This window comes from Maylandia zebra, linkage group LG5 (genome assembly GCF_041146795.1).
Source record: "Maylandia zebra isolate NMK-2024a linkage group LG5, Mzebra_GT3a, whole genome shotgun sequence".
NCBI classification, from domain to species: Eukaryota; Metazoa; Chordata; class Actinopteri; order Cichliformes; family Cichlidae; genus Maylandia; species Maylandia zebra.
Window position 1 is genome coordinate 28,206,737 of NC_135171.1, and position 27,085 is coordinate 28,233,821.

At 42.0% G+C, this 27,085-nt stretch overlaps 1 protein-coding gene across 7 annotated transcripts in view; it reads left to right on the forward strand.

Moving 5' to 3' along the window:
- Positions 1 to 931: 931 nt before the first annotated feature.
- The window catches only part of flnba (filamin B a), a 63,743-nt gene continuing 37,589 nt past the window's right edge, over positions 932 to 27,085 (forward strand). For 5 of the 7 annotated variants that reach the window (XM_014412900.4, XM_014412901.4, XM_014412902.4 and 2 more), the window contains exon 1: positions 932 to 1,391. In XM_014412900.4, the coding sequence (XP_014268386.2) occupies positions 1,100 to 1,391 (292 nt within the window). In that variant the 5' untranslated portion in view covers positions 932 to 1,099. The remainder of the gene's footprint in view (positions 1,392 to 27,085) is intronic. The other 2 variants (XM_076884178.1, XM_014412905.4) reach the window with 1 other exon arrangement.

A 27,085-nucleotide genomic window follows, 5' to 3' on the forward strand; every position in this document is an offset into this window, starting at 1 on the left:
GGACGTAGCAGCAGTGACATCACTTATCTGTTAGTGAAGTCCTGCTATGAAGCCTCTGTCCGAGGGTTTTCATCATAAATAGCTTAGCCTTTTGAAATGAAGACTTGACGAACGAGGATTGGTACTAACTATTAAACCAGTGAACGCTGCATCCTTATTGGCTGATCAGAGTACTCTCCATCCTCCTGTTTCACTCTCATAAAGAATGATATACACAAAGTATTGTGTAGTACTCAGTAATAGTAGCGCCTGAGCTACTATAAAAAAAATGAAGGGCAGTTTCCACATAGTGTTATACACAAAAGGAAATAACCAGTGGAATCGCCCTCTGCTGGACAGAGTTCAGGTGTAAGGCACTTACACTCACTGGAAATAAACTGAAGGAAGTAAGCAGGACCAAACCCTCTGCTCTCCACTCCAAAAAATATTTAATGTGCTGGAAATCTTCTTTGCTACAATTTCTCCACAATGAACAAATAAATGGGAAATGCTTTGAGTGTTATGAAGGTCCATCCTCTCACATGTAACCTTGCCAGACCACAGTAATAAAAAGGTAAGAGGGCTTAAAAATGCTGGAAAAAATAAAGCCTCGAATTTCAACCCACCCAAATGGATGTGTGAGGGCCTGAAACTCAAATGAATGAAGGTTTATGCAAAATAAATAACTAAATTTACAGAATGTGAGGTGAAACTCATTGACACAAAGGTTATTAACTAGAAGAAATATGAAATTATGTTTTTACATGTATTTATATTCAAACCGAATCTATAACTACTCTGTGTGTAGTGTCTGCATCTGTGTCCAAGGTGCGGAAAATAAATAGACTTTAATGGACTTCAATGCCGTTGGGAGGCGGTAAAACGTCGCTGACGGTGACTAGCAACTCAGACAAACGCGAAGAAGAAGAAGAAGAAGCTGATTAATCCGAGCAGCACCTGAACGCAGCGGCATTAGTGCGGAGAAAGTTCAGACCGAGCTGCAGCAGCTCCGAGGAAACAACGCGGCAACACAGCAGGCTTACCGGTTAACTTTCTGTAATTTCTTACCCATCTCCGTGCCAGAAGACTTACACACAGTCAGCGAGGAAACTTATCAAAGATGCCGGCCACAGAGAAGGACCTGGCGGAGGACGCTCCGTGGAAGAAGATCCAGCAGAACACCTTTACCCGCTGGATCAACGAGCACCTGAAGTGCGTCAACAAGCGGATCGTGGATCTGCAGCTGGACCTGGGCGACGGCCTGAGGCTCATCGCCCTGCTGGAGGTCCTCAGTCACAAGAAGATGTACAGAAAGTACCACCCGAGGCCCACCTTCAGGCAGATGAAGCTGGAAAACGTGTCGGTGGCTCTTGAGTTCCTGGAAAAGGAGAACATAAAGCTTGTGTCCATAGGTGAGTACCGGGTCCATTCATTCATCTGGAAGCTTCCTCCTCAGCTGTGCGCCTCCGACAAAACTTTGTAACATAATAAAAGAGTCCGCACACGACAGGGATACTGGAATATCCAATATTCCTTCTCAGAGTAAAGTTTTCATCCAGTTTTCACTCACTATTCCAGGTTTAAAGCCTCATCGCCCCGTCTTCTGTCCTGGAATGCACGGGCTACCATTTAAAATTCAGGCATTTTATATCTTTGGCTTTTCTATGCGAGAACAAACGTCGCACCTGACTGCAAATGCAGATTTTTGATAATTTTGGACACACTCTTCAATTCGGCAGAGATTTTTAACCCAGATAGCACAAATATTCTCTGTAAAATATCAGATTTGTAAGTTTCACGGCGCCGCTATTGCCCGCTTGGTAGCGTTTGGTTAGCAAGGTGAGGCATTGGGGAACTTGAGTCTCTTAAAAGCTGATAAAGTTCACCATTATGCACTCAAAGTAAGCCTGTAGCGAAAGGTAGAAGAAACGTTATTGCTTAAATTATCCGTAATTTAATAAATTCACATTCCCGGTGGCTTCTGTACGTGTAGAGCAGTGTACGACAAGAACTCCTTGCAAAACGTCGTCGATAAATGATCTTTTTAATAATGTCGCGCGTTTATCTGCGATATTAAAGTAATGTTGAATCGATTTAATAAAACCTTTAGAACTAGCGGATGTCCTTCTTTAATTCGGCGTAAACTCATCAAAAATACTTGGACTGCTTTTTAAATTTAGGTTATTTTTATTTATTTTAACGTTTAAATCTGGGTCGTGTGAGAGTCGTAGAAACGTGGGTGTAAACTTGGCCTTGGCATTCAGGGTAATTTCGGATTAAGTGAATGGTTTTGTTTTGTTTTTCTGTCAACAGCAGCGTTAAGTGACAGATTTCTGAATTGAGTTTGGCGTGTTGTGGGTGCAGAGTGTGTTTTTAATGAGCAGTCTCCCACAGAGGTGAGGACACACCTGTGTTAATGAGGCCGACCTCGTGGAGAACTCAAGTCTCCTCAAATATTTCACCCTCGGACTCAAAGAAATCAAAGTCAGAGCTGAATGATGTTCAAGAGCTCTTTCCCCCCCTTCCCAGTTTTTTTTTTTTTTTTGATCTGCTTCGCAGTCATTCTGCTTCGTGTTCTTTACAAGCTGCTCTTTGCTGGGTGACTAACCACACCTGAATTTAATTTCCATTGTTTGTAGTTTACGTCCCTTTTGTAAATAGTAGATTTTTGTTCCCTTAAGGTAATGTTTTAGAGGGTTAATCATCACTCATGAAATTGATGAGTCAGTGGGGAGGAAATGGATATAGATAGATATAGAGGAGAAAATAAATTATTTAATTTTTTTGAATTCCCTCTGCTTCCCTTTTTAGCTTGTTTTGCACATCTCATCTCAGTGCTTGGCGATTCACTGCAAATCTAAATGCTCTAAATAATTAGATTAATCAGCATAAACTTGATGAAGCAAGAGTACCTGTCCCTGAAAGTTTGGAAAAACAAAAGCTCGTTACTCCCAGGACACCTTTTTGTTCTTGTACCTGAGTTTTCATTTATGAAATGAATGAAAATGAGTTAAACTCATGGTCTCTGGATCCTCTGTGCATATGGATGGTTATTTCTGCTCTCTGAGACATTTTAAGGTGTTTGGTGTCAGGTAGAGAGCTGCTTAATTGGCTCTCTGCTCATGTTTTTTGAGGGTGCTGAGCTGTTTTGCTGTTCATACTGGTGTAAATGGTGGACAAAATAACAGAAGAATCTCTCCAATCTTTCATAGAGGTGTATTTTCTTTATATATTTTTTCCCCATGAGTTTTAGCTCCCTCAGTTTGGCTTTCACACATTCATAACAGAAAACCTACATTTAAAACAAACTGGAGGCATCATGTATGAAAGTTGGACCTTCTCCCAGCTGTTATGGGAATTGTAGTCAAACTGGTCAAAGATTTTTCTTTTTTACTCCTGTGTTTAAAAAAAAAAAAAATCTCAACATTTAAAATGTGAGATTTTAATCCCAAACAAAATGAAAGAAGAATTTAGTCATCTGCACCAACACTGGTATTTTCAAATTTCCATCCCAGCAGTGCCGAGTAAAGCGGCGGCTGCCGTTTGATTTTCACTAAATGCGTTTCCACTTTGTGCACTGGCTTCACTCCTGTCCTCCGAGGTTGGTGCCCATCCTTGGTCTGTGTCAACGAGCTGATTCACAGCCTGAGTCAGTGTCATCTCTGAGGCAAAATGATCTCATCTCCTCCCTGTGGTTACCTGTTGGCAGGACCAGGTGTGTGTGCTTTGTGATGTGACGAGTAGTCTGGGTTCTTGTTTCCCAGACGGTGAGTTTTGGTCTTTTCATTGGAGCTGCGTTCAGTCCAGCACGACATCCTGTTCAAGAATCGTTCAGTTAAACAAAACACAAAACGTGACACCAAGTCGAGTCAGTGCCAGTATTTCATTGTACTTGTACAATGACAGTAGAGGGCTATTCTAGCCTTTTCTATTTTTATAAGTGTCATACTTTAAAGGCTGAAAAGGGCATAACAGACAAAAGTCACTAATATTTAAACTAATAATAATAATAACAAACACAGAAAAATAAGAGTCCTTGACAAACTGACGAAATGTTTATCTGCCGTTTTCACCTGAAGGTCACCTGCCTGTTCAGCTCTTATAAATAGCACCACTACTTACATGAAATGGATTCAGAGCATGAGTTAATAGCTGTACCTCATTTATTTTAATGTTTTGACAGAGTCCTGAACAAGCTGCTGGTTATCTTTTTGTAAGAGGGGGGGGGGGGGGATCACCTTGATCCAGCTAGAGATGAATGCACTCTGTTTTTAATAACAATAGTGAGTCAGGCTTTGGTGATATTTCTGAGATGTAAGAAAGCAGTTTTCGTAATAAAATCAAAGTGCAGTTTGAGTCTAAAATAACTCAATGACCTGCCGCTGCTGAGATTAAACGAGTGGTTAACTTTAGACTAACAGATTGTGTCCAGAACGTCTCTCAGAAGCCTGAATGTGTCGCGTTTCCACAGCTGAGCTGCGTACAGCCTGCTTTCGAGTTCATTTGAGACCAGAGCAGCTTTCATACCTAATCAGACGTCTCCATCTGAACTCTGGTTGAAGAGGGAGGGAGACACCTAAAAAACTAACCACGCCGAGTGAGCTGAGGTCAGAGTGCGTTCAGCTACGTAACGCTGTGGTGGACAGTTGGTTTTTCCACACTTGAAAGGAAATGACTGCCTGACTGGGTGGGACGTGCACACAGTTGGGCAGAGCTGGTCCTGTTTCAGCTTTCAGACATGAAGCAGAAGACTGTGATTACCTCCTTTTATGAAGAAGGCAAATATTCAGTGCCTGCTGACAGTGACTTTATGTAACCTATAGTGTGTTCATTATAACAAACTCTTGTTTAAGTAGTAGTTGATTATTGGTGAGAGAGAGAGAGAGCTGAAGGAAGATCAGCTCTCTTCTATCAAAGATCTTGAGTGATGGGAACCATCGGCCTGCCTTACGGGTTTAGGTTTGAGGAAGTGTTTTGAATACAAAAGGGTTAGCTGATGGCTAAATTTGGTTGAAAAATTTGTTCCAAAACAGAAGTTGTTGAACTCTGTGTGTTCAGGAATATCTCTGTTGTAACAGAGAAAGGGTTCAAACTGCTGATCTCTCATTCTGACATCCATCTCTTATCCTGATGTGATGTCATGAGTTCATGTAATCATGTTGCTTTAATGGCCCTCGTAAACCTGCAGATACAGAGTAGGACATCAGAGGCCTGCACGATGAAGCAGGATTTGAGGGCTCAGCGAGTGAACTTCAGGTTTAATCCTGAATTTTCAGGTTTAAAAATGTGGTTCATTCATATTGGGGGGGGAAATTTGTGCTGCAGACTTCACCTGCTCCACCGCACGTTATGTTCAGAATAGGAAGAGAGATCAGCAGGTACGGCTGCCTACTGGGCAGTCACATGGTTTCCTCTTTCAGGTGAACGTACTCATAACTACATTGATAAACCCTGAGCTGGCTTATCGGTTATTCCAATTAACCTGATCGATGTTGGAATAAGTGAAGCCAGATAAGGAGAAGGGAATGATGTACTTTCAGCACATCTCTGGGTCAAACCTGTTTTCATTTTTCTTCATGGGGTAAAAGGAGCCTGTTAGCTGTGGAGAGTTCATAATCACCAGGTGGATTTAACATTAGATTAGCTTTTTAAATGAACGCTTAAACGGCACGTTGACTCTGGTTTTGTGGAAGTGAAGCATGTCCAGATCTCAGACAGGCCATTTGGAGCTGATCCAAAACCACCTTCTTGCACGTCTGGTTGTTCATTTATGCGCAGCGCTCCAGCTGCTTTCACTTTTTATTGTTCAGCTGCAGTCTGAAGGGCGTGCCATCTGTGGCACAGGTAGTACTGGCTCGTTTTAAAAGTCGTGTTTCGCAACACATGTAACATCTCACAAATGTTTGCATGTCAGTGCAATACTCGGTAGTCTGAGTTCACTGTGACGCATTTTACAGAAAGTCCACACGACATCAGTGTGAAAATGTGCTCAGGTCCCACCTGGACGTCTAAGAGGCTCCGGTGTGTTTTCACAGGTGCCGACAGCTTGTCAGATACCTCACCACCATGACAGGTGGAGCATATGAGCCAAGTAGCAAGGGGTGAGGGAGGGCAGGCGTGTGGAAGCTCGGTTAGGCCATGTCCACACTCATACGCTTTCGTTTGAAAATTCATCTTTTTCTCTCAGATTTGGCCTTCCGTCCACACTGAGACGGCGTTTTTGGTCAAGGAAAACTGAGCTTTTTGAAAACGCTCTCCAAAGCAGATACATTTGAAAACATTGTTTTCACGTCAGTGTGGACCACGAACCTGGAGCCTTTTCGAAAACGATGACGTATTTTAGTCATGTGTTGCAGTCGTGACCAATAAAACTAAGATTACGCTGAGCGTTTTTAGACAAACGCCATTTTCAAATTTATCCGGATTAGTGTAGACATAGCCTTAAACTCATCACCCTCTCACCTGCACACTTTCACTCCATTTACGTGTTTGCGTTAAGGGTCTGCACCTGAGACCACGCCACAAAAGTGCAGCGCATGTTTTGCGTCTCGTGTGGAGGAAACTCTTAAATAAAACAAAAATGGAGCACAAAGTTTCACTAAACCTATCTGTTAAGATTAAAAATGTCTTATTGAAAGATTAGGGAAGAGTTTACTGGTCCTAAACTATAAATGTCAAAAAGGAAAGCTGAAAAGTCACCACAAAGTGACTTGTCACCCATCATTAAGGCAACCTCCCCTTTAGCCTTAATGATGGGTTTTCACAGTTCAGTATATATCAGTAGTTTTTTGTGTTTTTCAAAGGGAAGCTACACTGCAGCAATGACTCTTTTAACTTCTGATGCGCAGACAGTTTTGTTACATGAGCAGGCTGAAATATGCCAGAAACCACTGGGTTTTTGAAAAGGTTGCTCCCACTCTGCTTTCAAAGGGTTAAAACTCAGTCGGTGAGCAGCTGGTTAGGGTTTGGTTGAAGGAGAAACTACAGATTCAGTGCAAGCTTCAGGGACAAGCTAATTTCCCACCACAAAAAATAAGTGGTGAGCTGAATAAAACTGAATTTCCTCCAATGGCGATGTGACTTACTGCATACTGGAAGCTCGTTTCCGTCACAGAGGCGAGGCCATCTCAAAGCTCGTAGCTCATATCACAACCCAGCCCCATAGTTAGGAAACCCTTCAGCAACCAGAAGTGACTCCACACGGAGTTGCTCATCAGACTGGGAGGGTGGAGAAGACAGACTGGCATGTGGCCAAAGTGATGTAACTCCACATCCTTTTCAGCTCTGTTAATGTATTGCTGTGGTGTGGGGACCCCTGAAGAAGGCCCCTGGCTTTTGTCTCTAATGCACACTGAATATTTTCAGTGCGTGCGACCTCTTCAGAGCTTGAATGCACTTTGTTTAATTTTAAGTTTTGGTTCAGGGACAGCTGCCGCTGTGCTTTCAGGCTCTCTTCTGCCTCTCCTCGAGCTCCAGGCAGATCAATAGTTCCTCAGTCGACTGCTTTCAGTGACTGCCGGGGTTCAGGGCATCTGTGTCATGTTTAAACACCAAATGTCACAGTGGTAGCAATAAAGCACATCGATTACACCACAGCTGCTCGGTTTTGTATGCTTAGATTCTCACCGCAATCTTAAATTTTCTGTCTTTTATTTAATTTGCCAAAGAAATTTCCTTTATCATAAAATCAGAATTGGAGTGACTTGAATCTTATTTACGACCTTGGTAAACACTTTCCTGATTAGTTTATTGTCTGAATAGCTGGTTTCAAGTCTCACTGACAGCATGGTGATGTTGATTCAGTAAATATTGCCTCCTCATTAGTGCTCGAAGAGGATAAAGCAGGGTATGATTTTTAGAACAGGCCTATCAGTTTTCAAGCAGTGTCACAGAGAAGGTGTTTGTAAGCAGGAGGATGGAGTCACACAAGTTACCTGGACTTTGAACTGAGAGATCACGAGCTTAGCCGTCTAGACGTTAAAGTCATTTGATTGTGGCGTAGTTTGTTTTTTCTTAACCTCTGGCGATTGGAAACTCGTACACTGGCGTCAGCTTGAAGATGTAGTTATTTCCTACAGAGCTAATGTCACACCAACAATGCTAAATTTGGGTTGGCTGACCAAAAAAGACGAAGGGAAAAAAAGCACTACTTTGTACAGCAGTGGGTTTCCTCCTCAGCTGGCAGCAGAGCAGCAAACACAGGAACACCCACCGGTTTCCTGGCGTATTTTGTCTTTGTGCCTCTGCCCCCATCCTCTGCATCTCAGCTTCTACTTAATTCAGCTATGCATCGTGGCCTTTAGATATGCCGGACAATCAAAGTGAAATCACTCATATTTAACTCCTAATAGTTTAGGGAATAACTATTAAGCTTCGTTAGGCAGTGCAACCGCAGTGAAATCCTACAATCCTACCAGATCCGGGCTTAAAAGCAGAGGCAATAGAGCTTTTTCAGTGGTAGCTCCTAATCTTAGGAGCAACTCACCTTTTCACATATAAGCTGCCCAGGCCCTCAACACTCTTAAAAACTTATGTGGATAATAAAAGCCAGTATATGCTGCTCAGCAAGTCCCAAAAACAAGCAAGAACAGTCTCTTATTTATTTGGTTTGTTTGGTTTTTAAGTGTATATTGTGTTTAGTGGTTATTTTATAGTGTACATTCTCTTTAACTGGTAGACATTTGGTCAACTGAGGTTGTTTAAAATGTGCTTTAAAAATAAACTTTGACTGGACTTGAAAGTTGAACTTCTGTGTATGTGTGAATGAATACATTTAATGCAGCCGGCTAAATGTCTGGTCCAGATGACTAATTTGTTTCTGCAGCATGGTTCAGGTGAAAACTGTTCATGAAGCTGGAGCTTGCGAAGTTGCCGTGTTGTAACGCTTTTTCTGCAGGTTCCCGAATCTCTGCAGAGGCCGTGTTTATCCTCTGACAGGAGTTTGATTTAAGAAGCAAATCTTTACCGCCTTAGAGAGAAATCTATCCCTGAATGAACCTTGTGTGTCTGTTTGGAGCTGGAATCATCATTCTGAGATTGCGACACCTTATATGCACACTTTCTTTGCCTACCTCTTTTTGGACATTGGCCAGTGAGTTGAGAGGTGTGTTGTGTACAAAAGGCGTTGGCCCATCCACTTGTGCAGACCGGTGTGCTGCATCATGATTGGGAAAGCTGATGGATTTATGGAGTAGCTGTGACGTGATCAGTTTAAGTTGGAGAAAAACATCTGGATTATCTTGCTCATCTGTTAATCCTATGTTGGCTAAAACAGTTTGAGTCACTGGGGCTTCTTAGCTGTTCTTTGCCTTATACACATTGTGACACAGTAAATGGTAAATGGCCTGTATTTGTATAGCGCTTTTATTAGTCCCCCGTGTGTGCAGACAGCGCATGCTCATTAAAACATGCTTGTTTGTACAAGTAGTTCTTCTCTGCTTCAAACTGCTATAAAGATGGGCCATGTCTGACCATGAGGGGCATCCAAACAGTAGAAAGATGGCCGAAAGGCAATAGTTTCAGGCAGTTGAACCCAGGGGATGTGTTGTGGCCCTGAATGAAACAAATGGCATTAGTGTGAACTGGGAATCATGCAAAGCTTATAGACTAACAATATGGAGTTGGAAAAAATCACGATGGGTGTAATGGAGGTGTTGCGTTGTTATTAGCAGTTTGTGTACATCTAGTTTATCAGGTTTCTGCTGAGGCTGAAACGAGGAATAACTGCATGGAAAAACAAATTTAGGATTTGGAAACACTGGATGGAAATCTGTGTAAAACCAGCGTGAATGCATAACAGAAGTGCTAAACGCCACCAATTAAACAAACCACCTGGGACAAATTGTAAGGCGAGCAGAGGTAAGTATTTAGCCTTGAGCCAAATACTTTTTTTTTTATCTTTTTTTTAAATTTTTTTTTATACATGTCCAACATTAAAGCTGCATAAATGACTTGCAGTGCATATAATTACCTTGAGTGGCTTTCCTGCTACTGGTGTGACTCAAGTGTGAAAACTAAACACACATCTGAACAAAAGAACAACTGTTTGGATAAATTCACACGCTCTGCATAACATTTTATGTTTAAAGTAAAATGCAGACGAGACGGGTACCTCGATGGTTGCATGCTGTGAAAGATAAATAGCTACATTGCTACCAGGATAACCTTGCACCAGAGCACATAAGATAGTGGTGCTTCTTTCTCTAGGTGTAGCTTTAAATATTCACAGCCTTGCCTTCAGAGTGACAGTTCTGTCACTTGAGCAAAATTTAAGTTCTAAATAACGTTTTGCTTTTATGGAAGCCTGAAATGTCTCTGCTTCCTGTTTCTAGTGCAGCTTTTGTGTAATTGCACAAAATCATATAATGGAAGCTTGTGTTTTGGAATGGAGAAGTAGCTGTAGTCTGTTTTATGTCCCTGTCTGATCATTACTAACACTCTACAAGCTAGCATTGCTTGCATGCTCTTCTTAGCCTGTGCTTGCCCCGATTAGTGTTTCTTCATTTATTGTGTCAGGAATATGACGTCACCTGTGCTGGTAAATTTAGTTGAATAATCCTGCCTTCAACTGGTTTCTGTCCCCGTTTGCAGTGCTGTTCTACATCTGCCTCAGTGTGAGAGGAACCAGGTGAGAACAGGCCTGACGGGATCTGTAGCTTTCAGGTGTGACCTTAATCAGGCGGCGTGACCTCTTCTACATGCAGAGTTAACCTGTGGTGCCTCCAGGCCCTGTTTTTCCAAGAACAACCCCAGCTTTCAGTGGGAGAATTTTTCCACTTCTGTTTGCATTTTCAGAATGTCAAACTTTCCTGGTTGTTCAATCGGCAGCAGACAATCAGTCCTGCTTTTTGTTTTGGGGTTTTTTGTGCTCTTTCGAGTCTTTGTTTCTCATGTCTCACAACAGATGTGAGATGGTGTGAAATCTTTATACTTTGATCTACTGTTAATCAAAATGCCCCACACTCACAGTGAAGGGACTGAAACGGTTTATTAAAACAAAGAACTAATTGTTTCCTCCTCTTGTCCTGCTCGATGCCACGCCTAATTGACAGTATACCTCAAAGATTAAAACTGTTCTGCAAAAGATGCACTGCTGTGTCCTCTGTTGGCTCCTGTCATCCAGCTACATTTTAGGAAATTATTGTATTCGAGCATGGCGTACTGAGGTTGACTGTTAGGTCATGGGCGGGATGGAGACACAAATGAGGGGAAAAATGAAAAAATCCTGCTTTTATCCTTTGCTTCACCTAGCGTGACCCCCTGAATGTGACTGATCAGACATGGAACTCAATAGAGTTCAGTAAACTCATAGAAGACCTCAACACACTTGTTGTATGACGTTTAGTGAATTCAGAGCTGCCACACTTGTATAAAAAGAATCGCCTGTATTGAAAGTGTTAGTCTTTCTGGACCTTGACACAAAGTTGGATCTGCAAGATTAGATTTCTTCTTGTCCTGCTGTTTTTACTGCTACCTGCGTGGAAGGACGACTGACTGGAATGCCTTAGGACTCTGGGAACTGTCACAGGAAAATGTTGACTAATGTTTTGAAAGTTGGGGAAAAAACTCATCTAATGCCACCTGGAATAGCTAGCTTTTTACACCGAAACTGAGTCCTTCTGACCCAAATATACAATATTGTATATGTGTAGTCTGTACCCTTCAGTATCTTAGACAAATGTTCACTTTTTCTTTTGAGTGCGCAGCAATTACGTTTACATCCAGTCAGGCTTCTGCTTTTCTAAAAATGTTCCAATGAAAGAATTTAAAACTTGACGCTTCCTGGAAAAACGGGAGTCGAGACTTATTGATTCTGAGTCTTGACTTTGTACTAAATGGATTTGACACTCCTGTAACATGACTAATCATTGACAGATAAATCCATAATGAAAATGCGCATCGTCTTCATATCTGCTGACGAGCGTCGGGCTGCTCTCGGCGCATTTAGTGCTGCCTCCCTCGGTGAGATATTAGCTAATCTGCTGGCTGGCTGCTCCTCTCTGGGAGCAGAAACCTCACCGTGCACGCACTCTCACACTCTTGAGTTCACCCTTTCTCTTTTGGCCATTTGTTGCCATGGTGATGTGTATCAACAACAGTCCACGTCCAGCTCGCCTCGTTGAACTCTGACAGCTGATAGATGTTTGGTTTCTGTCTGCCAGGTCTCGGTTTAAAGTTCAGGCTTTGACACAGATTTCTGGATGTTCTGTTTCTGACGTGTTTTCTGTTTTCATTTTTGTGTGTTAGTTTACCACTCTAAACTTTTTATCAGAGCTCAAAACACAGATAAGAGAAACGGCTGTCAGTCGAAGAGTCACTGAAGCACAAACTCTGAAACTGTTCATGCACGTCATGTTACTTGCGGTTTTTATAATCTTCCGCCGGCCTGGACCTGATCAAAATCTTGATGCCAGCAAAACTGGCGAGTACATTAATGGGAGAAACGCAGCTGTGTGAGAAGATCATCTCGACAAACTCAGCTGTACGTCTAAAGGACAAAGGCCACTCTTTCGTGGATGCCAGAATTCACACTTTGGACTGAGGAGACGGTTGGTTTGAAAGACGAGCGAAACGGGCCGTCTCTGTCCCCTGAATAACACAAACTCACAGCCACCTACAAATACAGACTTGAGATCCCTTCTCAAGCATCTCAACCCCAACTCGCAACTTGTGTCAGGTGACCTCAATAGTTTATGTGATTTGGTGGGATATCTACTCGTTTAACCTGAAACCTCTGGTGGTAATGACGCCCACCTTTTTCCACGCTGTCTGATGTGATAACACAGATGATCAGTAATGGGTCAATGACCTTCTGTAGGGTTCATACCTTAGGGTAAATACATGGGACTCGCCACCTTTTTTGGTTTTAGAACTTAAGTGACTGGACTTAAGTATTTTCCTTTTAAGCTCGTAAGATCACCATGACCTGAATAACTGAGAATCAGCCACACCTTATGCTTAATGCAAAGGGTGGACATGACCACTGTGGTGTCGGCATTGGAGTTTTGGCTGCTGTAAAATTTTTATTTATTTTTAAAGTCAGAAGTGACCATACCTGTACAAGAGGGTCAAGTTATCAGCTAACACTAGCAACTACTACTGACAGGTTCACTAAGATGGCATGTACTGATGCCACTGGCCGATATTTCTGCTGCTTATTAGCTTTGCCATCTAAATGTTGAAAGATGGCATGAGGCACTGAGACTTTATAGAAAGTCTCTGACCGAGATTTCTTAGTTTTCCTGGAATAATGGGGAAAACATGACTGCAAAAAACCAAACCAAAACAGTGCAGCAGCATTGGTACCCAACCATCCTGACTCTGATTAGTTCACAGTAATTCAAACTGTAATATCCTCATTTATGTTCGGTTTCAGCCACAGACTCTCTCTGTGATTTTTGGCTCACTGACAGACTTTCTTAAGGTTAGTTATTCAGTGGCTCCAGAATGAACACTTTCATAGAAACCAGAAATGGCTGAAACTGAATTGGTGACATTGTTGTTGAGTCTCATCACTGTGAAGAACAGTCGGTATCGAGGCAAAGATGGAGGTGTGGGGGGTGAACGCACACACACAGAGGAGTGATTGATAACACTGGCAGAAAGGCCTCAAGGTCGGGCCAGTGAGACGCATTCTTCCTACTTGTCATGGCAACCTCAGTAAACAGAGCTGCTGATTGGCCGAAGTAACCTGAGGGTGGCGGATGAGTATGGGTGTTAATAAACAGGAAGTGTCACGTAACTTGGAGCATTAGGAGCATGCCTCATGATGTGTTCAGGTACCATGAGAAAGGTCAGATATTGTTCTGTGAGGAAATGCAGGTGACGTTGCAGCACACGGGAATCACAACCTTACAGAACATTTAGTCACTCTTTTTGTAGCATCCAATTAAAGAAGTATAAAAAATTTATCTGAATAAATGTGCACCTCTTCTTGTCATTTCTGATCATTTAATGAACTGTATGTGATACTTGTATAAATCAGAAAACTGGTGTAAAATTATTACAGTATTTGATGGGAGCAGAAGACTCTTCAGGGTGTTCAGGAAAGAACTCTTGTGAGATGTGATGGTAGAAGTTCTGTGACAGAAACCAGGTAATGCTTTTCACTTTGTCTTTGGCTGATCCTCTCCTTCAGCGTTATCCCCATATACACTTGGGGACCACTTTCAGTATTGAATGTTTTGGATTAGATGCGTTCAATCTGTTGTGGATGAAATGGAGACCTGCCAGTTTTCTCTAAATGCATTCATATACAGTATCGAGCTATCCTACTGTCATTCAAATGTAAGTGGGTGGATATCAGTTTGAGTTCTTGATGTGCTCTGAGGGACAAAGACCTTGCATCAGGCCCGTTGTCTCGGATACCCAATCACTCAATGGGTGATCCAAACATCTGTTCAGTGCATCCTTGCCTGAAGGATCTAGTGATGAGCTAGTCTACCTTTTGAGCCACAGCTGCCCATCGATCTTTGGTGTTCATTACATTTAATAATAAATAAATAAATATTAAAAAAAAGTTACAAATGATAAATTAAACCCAACTTTTCAGTTATTAGACTATATCAGCCTAATGACTAAAGGTCTGTGCTGGTTTTAAGTTTCCACATCAGTCGTGTAAGCTGCTGATTGGATGAGGATTGCTTTCAAACATCTTCTTAGGTGACCTCACAGAAACTTGGTTTGGGCTGACTAACCAGCGTCAGTCTCCAGAACCAAGTTTCTAAAATTAAATGTTCTTTTTAAGAGAATCAGTTTCACACTCGCACTAAATTTAACAGCAGTGGATTTTTAGTTGAGCACAGCACTTAAAACATAATTAAGTGCAGAGTTCATGATTTGTTTTCATTTCCTTTGGAAACTGGAGCTTTTAGGATTCTCGGAGGGTTCCTGTGTCTGAGTCATTGGACGGAGGAGTGTTTAAGTTGGCCGTGTTTGCGCTCACTGAAACCTCATCGCTCCACTCTTACCGAAACCTGTTTGCTCCTTCATCTGTTTCACTTCCTTGGTTTCCATCCTCCAGGAGGAGAACAAGCCATCATGGCGGTGTCATATTTATGGCTCCGGCCTTCGCTCCTCTTCGCTGCAGATGTTGCTACTGTGGCTTGACTGAACTGTGTCAGCATGTAGAGGAGCAGAAACATGGGCCATCCAGATGAGGTTGTTTTCAAGTCCGCAGTCTCATCCTCAGCTCCCTGTTTACAGCCTCTGTAGAGCTGTGTGTCATCACTGAGAATAACTGCAACCAGATCAGTAATTGCAACCAGATCACAGCATGTGTCACATACAATAAGTCCAAAACTAGAAGCATAACTAGATAAATCTGGATAACATCTGCAGTGTTTTATTCTTTGGTTCTTCAACCTTGAAGGATGGCATTAGAGAAATTAAGGAAGCATGACCCAAGGTGTTGGAACAAAGCACTTTTTTTTTTTCTCTTTTTGTAGGGAAAGACAAAACTGCTTTCATGTTTTCGCTGTCAGAGCAAGCTCGCGCTAACACACTATAAAAACCACCAGTGCGAAAAACACCAGCACATTCCCCAAGTTCTCCTCGTCATTCGGTGGGTTTAATTATACATTTCTTCCTCAGAGCCTGTGAACTGAGGTTATTGTGGAGACCGGGTAACTCTGGACCATGTAAACTCTTTGCAGTGTTATTGGTCTAGTCTAAAATTGTGAGGTTATGGTATAAGTGGCAAACTGGAAGAAGTAACTTTCTGTGAAACGCTCAAAGATTCTCAGAGTAAGAGCTTTATTTTTTCTATTCCTGACTTAACTGGAGGAGCTCTTCACGATTTTGCTCAAATCCTTGTGTTGGGAAAGTGGCACAACTTTGGGAAACTGTCATGATTTTATTGCATTACAGCATTTGTCTGATACTAAAATTACTGGGAAAAGTCGTTCGGCTTTAGGCCAGCTGAAACTGTTGATCCAAAGGGGTCCAGCTTCAACTCCACCTTACGCATCTCCTCGCTGAGAAGCAATAATGTCTAAGTATAGACGGTCGGTTTACTCACTGGTGTAATCCTGGTTTGTCTGAAGAGGTAAAGGTAGTTTTTGTTAAGTCTAGAAGGTTTAAATCATTGTGAATTATCTAAAGCTGTTAAAGAAATTTGAAGAAGTTAAAAACTGCTCTTTATATCAGAATGAATCAACCAGGTGAGTCATAAGAACATTTCTGTAATGAGGATTTCCCCCAGTACGTAGTTCTCTGCCCCCCTTTTTTTTTTTAAATTTTAAAACTGCTCAATGTCCATCTATTCATTTATTAGTATTGTTTTATTTATTTTTGTTACTATTGGCATGGGTTCACCAGAGTCCCGGGAGTTTGTACAGCTGCCTGTATGAAGCAATCATGTTATTAAAATTACTCATTCTTTGGGATACTGACCCAAGAAAAGGCAAAGCCTCTTGTTAAAATGTTGGTAGGGCTAAACAAAAATAACGACAGTAAAATATCAGCAGCACACACCCTGACAACAAAACTGTGCTAGTAAAATACTGTCCTGGTGGTGAAAATTTGAGTTAAAAATGTCGTATTAACTCAAAGTATCTAAAGGTCTGACTGGATGCTTCTTGGTCAACTGCACTATAGGAGTTGCACTTAAGGCTCTTGTCTAAAAATGTCAGTGTTCTCACAGGATGTCTTTTTTTTTCCTCCCTGTCTTTGCACAAAGTAGGTTAAATAACAAGTGTAACAATGCAACACACATAAAGTGCTGACATTTCTAAAATCCAGTGTAGCCTCACAACAACACACAAAGCTAAAATGTGCTGTCTGTGTGCCAAATGTCTCATTCAGATGTGACTGAAATCTCCTCAAACTGAGGATTTGAGAGAGGAGGAAAAAAAAAAACTGGCCCCAGGGCGAGTTTCTGCGCCTGAGAACATGTGAGGCAGCGCGCTCTGATTGGACGATCCCCCGGTGCGGTTGTAGCATTTGATGTCGACCTTGAAGATGTTTAATGTATACACATAAATAAAGGGTTTGTGGTGTTTATAGTTTCGTTCCCTCCCACGCTAATGTGTGTGAGACCCGGGCCTCAGTGTGGCTGCAGAAAAGGTAACACGAGAGCGGCCGGGATATCGACTTACACGCATGCTCGCCCCTTCTCTGCACACAGAAAAGTACCTTTGTTTGTTTCGGCTGTAAATGCAACAAAAAAGTTTTTGCACTGAGAAGCTTTGAAGAAGCACATGTCAGCTGAAATCCACCAAACATTTAGAGGTTTTACTACAGTTTCACCTGTTTTTGATTGGAGTTGTCACAGTTGAGACTTGTTACTTATTTATGCTACTCTAATTGGGTTCTTTTAATTTTATTTAGCACTGAAGGAAATTTGTCAGCATGGAACAGAATGACAAACACAATCGCTCTAAAATCAGCCGTTTTAAGGATATTTGCTTTTTATTTCCCCCTAATAAGGCTATTGTGGCTCTATGGGTGGTAAGTTCACACACTTCCTCACCTGTCGAGTCCGATTCCAACAAAGACTGGTGCCTTTGTGAGGAAAATAAAATGAAGCCATTGTGGGAAGCACTATAAGCTGCAGTTCCTCTACTGGCCTCTTGGTCTGGCTGCTTTCAGGAATCTTCCAATGGTGACATAAAAGGTGGACGGAGCTTCTGATGATCTGAACGATGGCTGGGTACCCAGACAGAAAACGAACTCCAGGTTTTTGGGACTCCTGTGAGCCTCTGGGGCTGATCACCAACACTTTGTTCACTTATAGTAAAGAAAGATTTATAACAATACCCCAAACTCCCTTTAGCTCTGGTTAAAACCTCTTTGAGAAGGTGCCCAATGTGTTTCTCTGACTGAAACCTCTTGCATGTGCATGTGGAAATCTTTTGGTTTGGTTTGAATAGACATGATTAGAAAAAGGGATTTCAGTTTACAGGAAACTGTGCAGATTGTTTTTCATTTTGGGGAATTGTAGTGATGCGGCTACAGTAGATTAAGTGGCGCTATGTTGGAAAAACAAAAACATGGCACAGTATCCTGAACCCAATAAAGGTTTGATCGTCGTGTCCAACTATCCTATCAGCTGACTGTTTGGGTGTTTTCAGATATCTAACGATGAAACTTGTGAACAGGAACAATGGAGACCGATTTAAATTATGTTGCGGTATCATCAGAGGTGAAAAATGGCCCACACTCACACAGACGCTGGACTGTCTCACAGCTGATCATGCATTTATGAAGGGGAGCTATTGTCATGTCGTCTGTCATTGTGAATTGGTGCTGAGCTGTTTTTGATGCAGGAAGTGTGATCTTTTGTCTGGGTGTAGTGGCAGCAGACATGACGCAGAGTTTAGCGCAGCCACTGTGTGCCAAATATTTAGTTAATGATGACTATCAGAATGACAGGAAGACGATACACTGCTGGGTCTGAAAACACAGATGCACATGCAGGCAGACTGAGTTCAGTGCGTGTTTTAGATTTAGTTGTAGGTTTAATTTGAGAGGTGGGGGGGTTGTGATGGTTTACTGAGGATTGTTCACTGATAATCACTGCGGTGAACCTCCTGCAGCCTGGCTCAGCTGCAAATATCCCAAATGCTTCTCGTCTTACTCACTCCATTTCTTCATCTTTTAATCTTTTGCCCCTCTTCTTCTTCCTCCTGTTTTTCTATATATTAAAATAAATAAATAAATAAATGATCCAGTCACTAAACAAGTCTGGTTTTAGTTATTTTCCTATCTGAGTTTTAAAGGATTTGGCTGTTTTTAGGCTGCCTTAACTTCAGAAACTGTGAATAAGTTGATCATTTCTGTAGAGTAATGTTGGGCTGGGGTGGATTTTTTTAATTTTTTTTTTTTTATTTTAATACAAATGGTCTCAAGTTATTTAATACATATGAGGTAATGACAGGTTTGTCCAGTGCACTCCAGTGGACTTTGTGTTGGTGTACTCGGTAGTTTAACTGACTCATTTCTATTACTGACTTTATTTTAATTGATGTTCATCACCAGTTCTGTCACACAAGCTGTAATCCATCGAAGTGGAAAATGAAGCACAGCTGCACAAAAGTGCGTTCTTATATTTGGAGATGTTACATAGTCTGAACCTCCCCCTCCACAACCATCACCTGAGGGTTTTGTCAAACCCTTCAAGGAGCTTTTGAACCTTCAGCTGCTTTCGTCTTTGTGTGCGAGCTTGTGGCTGCATGTCCACTTTAACTCTTTTCCAGTTTTCTCCCCTTTTCCCTTTTTTCTCTTCTCTTCTCGATCAACCTCTTCTTCCTCACCACATGGCAGGTCTGGTTGTGATGACATCATTGCCTGGGAACCAGCAGGGTGAGGTCATGCAGGGCTAAACGCTGCAGTGTGTTTGTCAGTGTGCGTCTTGTTTATGCATGCAGACGTCATGCCAGATGTTTGTGTGTTAATGACAGGGCAGCTCTGCGCTGGTTAGTGAGCTCTCTTGTGGCTCCTCTGACCTTCAGATTTCTTCTGCTCTTTGTCCATATCATACTTGTTGTTTGCTGTGTTGCACATCATGCTTGCGGTGTCCCACAAAGCTCAGTTTTAGGCCTGTTATTGTTTGTGGTGCACAAGCTCTTGCATTTCTGCTGCTTGGTAAACTGCCTGCAGACGCTGGACGCTATCCAGTTTTCATCATTTGGTTCATTCACTCGGAATCCCTGTGAACGACTCTCTAGAACATGGGAGCAAACTTAGTCTTTGATCTGTGTCTGTGCAGCTGTTTGTGCCCAACCAAAACCAGATTAAAGACGGAGAGAGAGACAGAATGACACAGACTCTGTATCCTGCTCACCGCTCATTACCCAAATCAAAGACATTAAAAGCCTCTTGCTTTCTTCTCTCTGCCTGTAATCTGGATTTTGTTGCTGGGATCACCCCTTCTGAGCTGCTGGTGCATGATTCATGTGACTCCTATTAGGCGCCACTCTTATTACACCAATGCATCATGCGGTGATGTCATCAATGGGTGCCCCAGTTTGGGAGCGCCGACCTGATGTCTAGCAGTGGAAGTTGAAAACTGATTTCTAGTCATTTTAAAGCTCACTAAACCCCCACTGGAGACCTAAAAACTAATTTTTATAAACATCTGCTAAAGGTTTTACTCATCTCTGCTACTTCGTAGATATGTCTGCAGAGAAAAAGGCTTATTTTTAATGCATTTTTTTTTTGAAAAAGTGGTTCCAACTATTTTATTTTATTCTGCAAACAACGCTTGATTACAATAAAACAGTCAAAATCTTTTATATTTTAAACGTTCATCTGTGGGATCGTCATTGATGTGGCTCCAGGATCGTGACTGCAGCTGACCACCACGATGTGGTGATTGGAGTTTGTTTGGGTTTAACTTTAGCCCCTAAAACGACTTTGTTTCTACAAAAATGAAGACTTTAAGACTATTTTATGTACATTTGCACACATTTTTGCTCAGGAATTATTATTGCAACCCTGATTTCAACCACATCCACCCCCAAACCAAACCCTGTGAATGACGGTCGTTATCGCTGAACGTGTCGTCCGTTTCTCAGCACAGAGGAATGTCATGCATCTTTGTGTCTTTGTTTGCGTGTGTCATGTTTCCCGGCAGTGTGTTGTGTGAATTGTGTTAATAATCGATCTGACAGCAGCAGAGGCTTCCTGCTGAGTGTGTGTTTATAGTTATTTTAAACTGAAGCTCAGATGTATACTGTGTGTGTGTGTGTGGCTTTTTGTTCCTCTACCACCATCCATTGGTCCTCAGCAGGGTGGAGGGTGATTTACAGGCTTGGTAGATGGATGGGTGGGGGGTGGGCGATGGAGTTGATGATCTCACCACTCAGGAATCTGTGCAGCAGAGGTCAAACCACACACGCGGTAGCTCCACATCCTGTTTACCACTGCAGGTATCCTTTGTCCAGTTCCACCCAAACTTTTACTTTTGCCACCAAATTTCAAATTTATTTTTCCACCTAAATTTACTTTTTTGTCTTTTTGCTGATGTTGCAACCTGCCATAAAAATGGTTCCTTTTAAAATCTGTGTTAAAACATATTCGTTCACTTCGCTTTCAACATGGGTCCTTGCAGTGTCTGGTTGGCACAGCTCATGCCCCTTGTAATAACCTCAGTCACTCCCTGACAGGCTGGGGCAGGTTTATTTCAACTAATGCTGAAAGATATTTGGAGACTTTCGACTCTTTGGAAATACTGATTTCAACAAGTCTATAGAGGAACCCCAAACACTATATTAACAAATGTATGAGTATTTGGGTAATAAAGTACTCTTAACAATTTCTTCTTGGGTGTTGGCAGACATTTGCCACAATAGCACCCCTCTGTCTTACTGAAGCACAAAGTAAAACCCAACGTAATATTTAACAGCAGGCATGTGGCCTCTAACCACAGCAAGAAAAGTGGAAATGATAAAATTGGTTAACAAGTTTTGTCGTATTGTTTACTGTGGTGAATCTCAAAGCACAAGTTTGAAATGGTTTGAAGCTGGAGTTTATAATTCTGAGGCCAGTGTGTTGGTGAAAAGGAAATTGAACACATCCACTGGTCTTCAGGCTATTTCTCTTGATTTTCTGCCGTTATCTCACCGCATGACATCGTTAAAATCGTTGCTGCTTCCGTGCGTCTTCGTGCATGTTGGCACCAACTGAAGAGATTTTAGACTTCCACCAAAGGAAGAATCAGGACTGTTGTGAGACTGTGGGCTAGTAGCGTTTAATTGACTCAAACTGAAAATTTAGCTTGTCTTGAATGATCAAAAACATCAGGAAACTGCTCAGACATCCTGTAGGTCGCCCTGTAAGAGCCCCAGGTTTAAAAGATTTGGTTTAAATTATATTTACAGGAATTTGCCGTTTCAGTGTTCAGTCCTTACGGTGTTGGACATCCAGGTGAATGTTTTAGGCGGGGTGTGGTTGGCTGAGATCAGTGTGATGATCTGCTTTAGGCATAGACTGTTCTTTACTGTTGAGCGGTAAATTATTGGGTAGGAAGCTGAACATGTGTGTCTGCAAGTCATCGTGCAAAGGAACAGCTGTAAGCGGTGCAGCAGCCGTGCCTCTGAGGGCGAGATGCTTAGAAAGAAAGTGAACTGCAGTGACCTCTGCTTATGACAAATTTTATTTATTTTAACAACCGCAGCGCATTTGAGTTATACAAAGCTGGAAGAGCCTGGTATCACAACGTAGGTTTATGGTGACTTTTCATATGAAAGGACTTGTTTTGAGCGGTCAGCTGTCCGACGTGATATGACCCTTAAGTTTGTATTGTAGTGATTTTCTTAAGTGAATTATCAGAAAACAGATGCTCTGCTTCCTTTGTAGACCTAAAACTGATGGTTTTATTGAAACTATCATGTCTCCCTACCTCTTTGAAGCTGTGTGAATATTTCCTAAATTGAAGTCATTAAAAGAAGTTGGCTCAAAATGCTGGGGGTGGAGGTTTAATGTTTAGTTTAAGTACAACATGCAAGAACACTAAGATGTACAAGCTATCCACATTTTAATATCTGTTAGACGGTTAAACTTTTTGATCGGACTGTTGATTGGTTGCCATGGTGCAACGGTCTTTGTTTGACATGGTGTGTCTGATTTTTGTCTAATCGTAGGACATTTCCTCATTTTTCAGCCACCTCTCAGATGTCTGTTGTCTCAGATTTCCAGGACTGTAGCAGTCGTACTTGTTCGTAGTGGAGATGCTCTGTGCTTGTGATCTTTGACATTCCTTAATTCACCACAGCAGATGGGCAAAGGGGAGACTCTATTAAAAGGCTTGGTGAAAATTGAATCAGTGCCCCAGACAAGCTGATCTGTTACACTGGAAGAACTGTTGGGACCATTCTTTGCCCCACTGAAGCCTCCACACAGAGCAGTAAAATACAGTTGAATCTATTACGGAGTCTAATGGGAGAAAAGTGAAATCTCTGGATTTGAACTGTATCGGCGTTTAGGTTTTCCACTCCATCAGTGAACGCAGTGCCCAGTTCTTCCTGTCTATCGAAAGACTTTAATCCTGGACTGTCCATTATTGAAGTTGGGACACAGCTCCTCTTCAGTAAATGAATTGATGTTGCTGAGGCTATCCAAAGCAGCATGATGGAGCTTCTACTCGTATTGAGACATGAGTCATGTTTCACTAGAAGTCAGACATTTTATTATGCGAAATGTGAGGATGAAAGCTTAAATACCTGCTGCAATCCTAGAAGGGAGACAACTTGGTCATGAGTATAGAGTCATTTAAATGGATCAGAACTTTTGTGGCGACAAAATGTAACCAAATTGACTTGGTAGTAATGGTTTTTGTTTTTTTTCTCCATACCTGCATTTAATTACCTGTTGTACCTGGCACTGAGCTTTATAGGTAGAGGTGGGATAGCTTTGGTCATCACATTACTTTGTTAGGAAACCTGAATCAGTTATGGAGAGATCTCAGGGTTTGATTGTGGCTCTTATGTGTAAACGTTTTGTTTACTTCTCCATCCTGTCTGTAACTTGGGTGTGAGATGAGGATTTTCTGGAGTTCTAGGTCAGCAAGTAGGTTGATTAGTTCAGCTTAAGCGCTCAGGGCTCATTATGCAACTTTCTGTAAGAGTCCAGGTTTGACTCACAGATAAGAAAGGCATTTAGTTTCGTTCAGTTCACCTTTATGCTATCAGTCCTTCTCTTGCTTTCTATTTCTCCATGAAAAGGAAAAAATTCCACGTTTCTTTGTCTGTCCTTATGCAAACTCAAACTATCCCAGTACTTGCTTCTCCAGTCCTGTCCTTGTTGTGTTGTTATTGTTTTGTCTCCATAGCAGCTGGTCAAATCAGCAGGTATGGGCAGGAAGAGCATCTTGCCGAGAGGCTAAAACATTGTTTATGTGATGCAGATCCGGGCTGTATTAAATGTGAGCCACTTTGTGAATGGAGCTGTGGATGGATGAATCTCAGAATAAAAGAGGTGGCGACTGCAGTGGTCTCTTATCGCTGGGGGCGAAGGAGTTGAGGCAGACCTCTCGTGTCAACCTTTAATGGTTACGGCATGTTAGCTGTGAATACTGAGTGCACTCACCTGCTCTACACATGGTGTAAGGGACGGGTACAAGAAGGGAGATGGGTTCAATTTACTATTTAAAATATTGTTTAAGGGGTTTAAAAAAAAAAAAAAAGTATTTAAACTGTAGATAATCACAGAAGTGGATTTGACTGAAGAGAAAATATTTCCCATGCAGTTTCAGTCTTGATTGTAGATAATGTGACACCAAAGTCGGGACCTGTGCATGGGAGAGAAGGCAGTCGTTCTAGAAGAGTCTCAAATATCAGCAGCTGGCTTGAAAAGAAGAAAAAAAAAAACCAGTTTATACGGTCCGTTATATTGAAGAACTATCTGAATGAACTTGCTGGTCACTGGGACATAAACCGCATGCACAGAATTACCGGTCACATCTATTTAAAAAACAAAGTCTTAAGTTTGACTTTGGTCCAAAATAATGCTGCTGTAGATTTAAATTTAGTTTAAATCAGCTTTTGTTTTCTGTCTTGGCCAGTTTCAAGCCTAAAAATGTCAGCTCTTTTAATAGTTTGTTGTTTTGTTTTAACGGCAGATTCTGTATGTAGGTGTGACGAGGACGAGGTTTGCATCGGGACTTTATGTAGTTCACAAACATTTGTTGTCGAGTAGGGTAAAGTGGTGTCGAGCAAAACAGAGGATTGGGTTTGGAGTGTGATTGGTACAGATAATAAAAAGGCCAAATGGGCTCTGATATACAGGTTTGTAGGTCGGGTCATGCAGAACTGTTTTGATCCTGCTATAATCTCTTTGTCCATTGTATGAAAACCACTGCAAAATGACTCATATTTCTTGGTTTGTGGGCTGGATGGAGTCAAATCATTGCCACAGTTAACAACTTCAGTCATTTCTTGAAATGAAGAACTGGTGAGAAAATTTGGCTTTACCTGCCCAGGTGTGCGTTTCAGTTGGCAAGCTGCTGCTGCTGGAGTATTTATGGCTTTGTTCTTTGGACCAAACCCAGAACGTTACATCAGGGATTATAATGAGTTTCTCTTGCTGTTTTGAAATATTAGCTGAAGACTTGTAGCTGGCTGCTGGAGTAATGTCTTCTCCTCAGCGCTACCTTGGAGTCTGTCACGAGGGAGGGAAAGGAGGGCTCAGACTTTAACCGGCAGGGAACAATGCAGCAGATTATTAGAGCGGTTAAAGCCGTCTGTAACCTGCTCTCTGTGGCACTCACACGAGCTGAACTCTGGAGATGCCACAAACGGTCCTCGGGTTTATTGTCTCTGCTCCTTCCGTCATCGTTTTAACTGGCTGCTTTTTAAACCCCCCCCAAGCCCTCCAGTCTTTCTGCTACTCTCGACCTTTATATGAACAATGGGGGTACCATGGTGATAGCCTCGTTACCCACAAAACTGTGTCGACAACGGCGCACACACGGTGTTTAGTTCCCAGCCTGATGTGAAGTGTTGGAGCAGAGGTTCAGCCAACCTACATCCTAAAAATGAGCGTGGAGTTTAGCACTACAGCTAGTCCTCCAGTTTGAAATGAGGTATGAAGATTATTACGAACTGTTTATTCGGTATGGTCCAAAATAAGTAGTGAGCCCATAAATTGAGCAGGAAAATTACTACAGAGGTGTAGAAGCTGGTTTTCAGTGCCCTTCTTTAGGAAAAGAAGTGTTTTTGGAACTACAGCTATTGCTATCTGTTGGCCTTGAGATGGATTCAAGGTTCCTCATTGGCTTTTCTTTGAACTGGTTCTGACAAAAGATAAGCTGTTCCACTTCGCCAGACTCATTGACAAAAGTGGTAGTTTTTACCTCACAGTACACAAGAAACTCGAAACACTCAACGCTCAGTCTCGAGGTAAAAACAGTTTTCGTCTGGTAGCTTTGTCTCATTTGCACAAATCGAACTCTATCATCTGTTGTCTCACAATTTTAACGTGAAGTTTAATGTTTATGTTCAGTGGATCGTTGCATTACACATGGTCACGATTCCATATAAACACAGGAAACATGCACAATTTAAAAAAAGTCCCTCTGATCCAGACAGTTTGATTTCTAGTCTTTGCTCTGAATCTGATCATAAAGTAGGGATGTCATTATATGGTCATGTACACACCTCTGTACAAACCTTATAATTGTCAGAGACAGCCAATCAGACAAAAGCTGCCTTAAATGGCAACTTTCATGAGCTGAGGGGCTGTGCAAAAGCTCGCTGTGGGAGAGAAAAGGATGGTCTTGATCTGTGAATCATGCATTTCTCATGCATTGATGTAACACTTTGTTACTCACAAATTCTTAATGCAGAAAGTGTCACAGCTGGTGTGATTAAACCGTTAGTAAGCTGGGTGGATATGTGAGTTGGGGGTAAAGTTCACTGGCAAAGTGTTTGCAGTTCGTAGTGACACACATACTTAAAGGTGTGGCATTACAGTCTGAGTGGGAAAGAAGGGAAGAAAGGGAGAAACCATAGATAAGAAGCTGTATGTTAATAATTCATGCAGGTGGGGAGAGTGAGATGGATGGAGGAAAAGCAAATGTAGTTTGAACAATGAGAAACAGGAAAAGAGGGCTAAAGGACACAAAAGGGAGATAATAATTTTTTTAAAAAATGTAGAAAGCAGGATGTCGCAATGCACACAGTCAAATGTTGTCACTGGGCGAGGCGGCAGCTCTGCAAAGCTCCACCTAAACCTGAGCTGTCGCAACATGTTGGGACTACAGCTGTCCTGCTGGCGGTGGAGCGGAGCTGAAGTTTCACGGGGTGGATCACAGGATTTCCCACACTGTGGTGGCGTGTTTAGCGGATATAAGCTGTGTCGCGACTGTGTCAACGGCTCGCATTAAAACGCCAACACAGGCCATTTATAAGGCGTGGATAAAATGAAACAAGTCGTTTCGCAGAGGTAGACTGCGGCCTCGTGCAGCTCTGCTTCAAAAGAGCCTGATATCAGATGTTTTAATGGGATTATAAGCAGTTACTCATTAGAACAAGTTTTTCTGATTATCTCTGCTAGTGGCTTTGTATGAGTCAAAATGATCTTTATCAATATCGGTTCATCTTCAGTCTGAAACCAAATGTTGTTGTTTTTTCCTCCTCTCCATCTAAGCCAATGTCACCTCTCAAAC